At 40.2% G+C, this 1,369-nt stretch overlaps 1 protein-coding gene across 1 annotated transcript in view; it reads left to right on the top strand.

Moving 5' to 3' along the window:
- The window catches only part of LOC122362003 (sodium/potassium/calcium exchanger 3-like), a 6,673-nt gene that overhangs the window by 4,830 nt on the left and 474 nt on the right, over nucleotides 1-1,369 (top strand). The window contains exon 9 of the mRNA XM_043263240.1: nucleotides 829-1,114. Coding sequence (XP_043119175.1) covers nucleotides 829-1,114 — 286 coding nt within the window. The remainder of the gene's footprint in view (nucleotides 1-828; nucleotides 1,115-1,369) is intronic.

Genomic DNA, 1,369 nt, shown 5'->3' with positions numbered 1-1,369 from the left:
GAATACTTTTTGAGATCTGAAAAAAATGATTGCCTTTGAGATAGAAAAACTTAATTAAAAGTTCTCAAGTCTTATCTTACAGTTTTTATGTTACAATTTTTAATATATCAATTAAATTATGGTTTAAATAGATGAGGAAAGATAACCAGTGCATCTAAAATGAAGAAACTTAAATAAAAATGGACACTAAGAGAATCGATCACATTAGTAAGAAATATAAAACACAATTTTTTGGTTCTTAAGAGAAAAAATATGAGAAGCGAGTCACTTTTAGGTCATTTAATGTTATCGCTGTCTTGGATTATTAATAAAGAGATTTATGGTTTCTCTTTTTTATGGGTCCTTTAATAACGACCCTTCAGCTGTAACTTCTGCAACAGGTAGGTTTTGTGACTGATCCAATCCTTAGATCATCTGCTGTCATTTCCTGTATAACTGAAAGTTTACTCCTCAAATGTCAGCATTAGTATTTCTTCCTAGGTGTAGGCATCCTCAGACACTACTCCTGATTTCCATTTTTGTTGAGACCCCTTTAACCTTATGTAACCATTCTGTTGTTTGTTTGAGCGATTGCTTTATTCCATCTACAGTGGTTCACATGACTTGCTTGTTGGCTTGACTCTTGCAGCTCTTGCATGTCATCTCTACGACACTCTTAATGGACTGTGCTTTACCTTGGTCTTGCGATGTGTTCGGCAAGCTTGACTCTGAAACTCTGTCCTTCCCATCTGTCATCTAACCGAATCGCGTTCATTTGAAGGGGCTCGCACTGGGTCTCCTGCGGTGGCTGATTGTACGTCTCTCACGTCTTCTGTCCGTCTTCAACAGAGGCAGAGACTGATTAGAAACCGGAGCCCCGGAGACAGCAGCGGCAGCGGAGCAGGGGACACTCCTGGCCAAGACTGCCCGGGCGTGGAGGGGGTTCCTTGGGGTCTGGAGAATGGAGGGGCCCTTGAAAGTGAAACGCAACCCCTGGAGGAGGCTAGGCAGAGGGGCCAAGGAGGGGATTTAGAACGAGTAGCAGACATAGAGGACACACAGCCTAAAGATGATGAGGAAGAGGAGGAGGAAGAGGCAGACGAAGAGCAACCCTTCAGACCTCTTACTGTGCCAGGTGAGTTCATATTAATCAATTTTTGATCAATCATAAATGTAATACAAGTCAAAAAATGTAATACAATTCTGAATATTTTGAATGAATTAATTAGGGCTATATATAATATATTCACACACAATATATTAATGTGCATCTCATGCGGTACTGTCTTAACTGACGCTCCATTTAAAAACAGGTGATGGAGATTTACTGCTAATCAAAGAACCGTCTTTACTGACTAGATGCGCATAAATATATCAGGCCTAGAATGGA

This window comes from Puntigrus tetrazona, chromosome 17 (assembly GCF_018831695.1).
Source record: "Puntigrus tetrazona isolate hp1 chromosome 17, ASM1883169v1, whole genome shotgun sequence".
Taxonomy (NCBI): domain Eukaryota; kingdom Metazoa; phylum Chordata; class Actinopteri; order Cypriniformes; family Cyprinidae; genus Puntigrus; species Puntigrus tetrazona.
The sequence above is the reverse complement of the archived record's forward strand: the minus strand, read 5'-3'. Positions and strand labels throughout refer to the sequence as shown.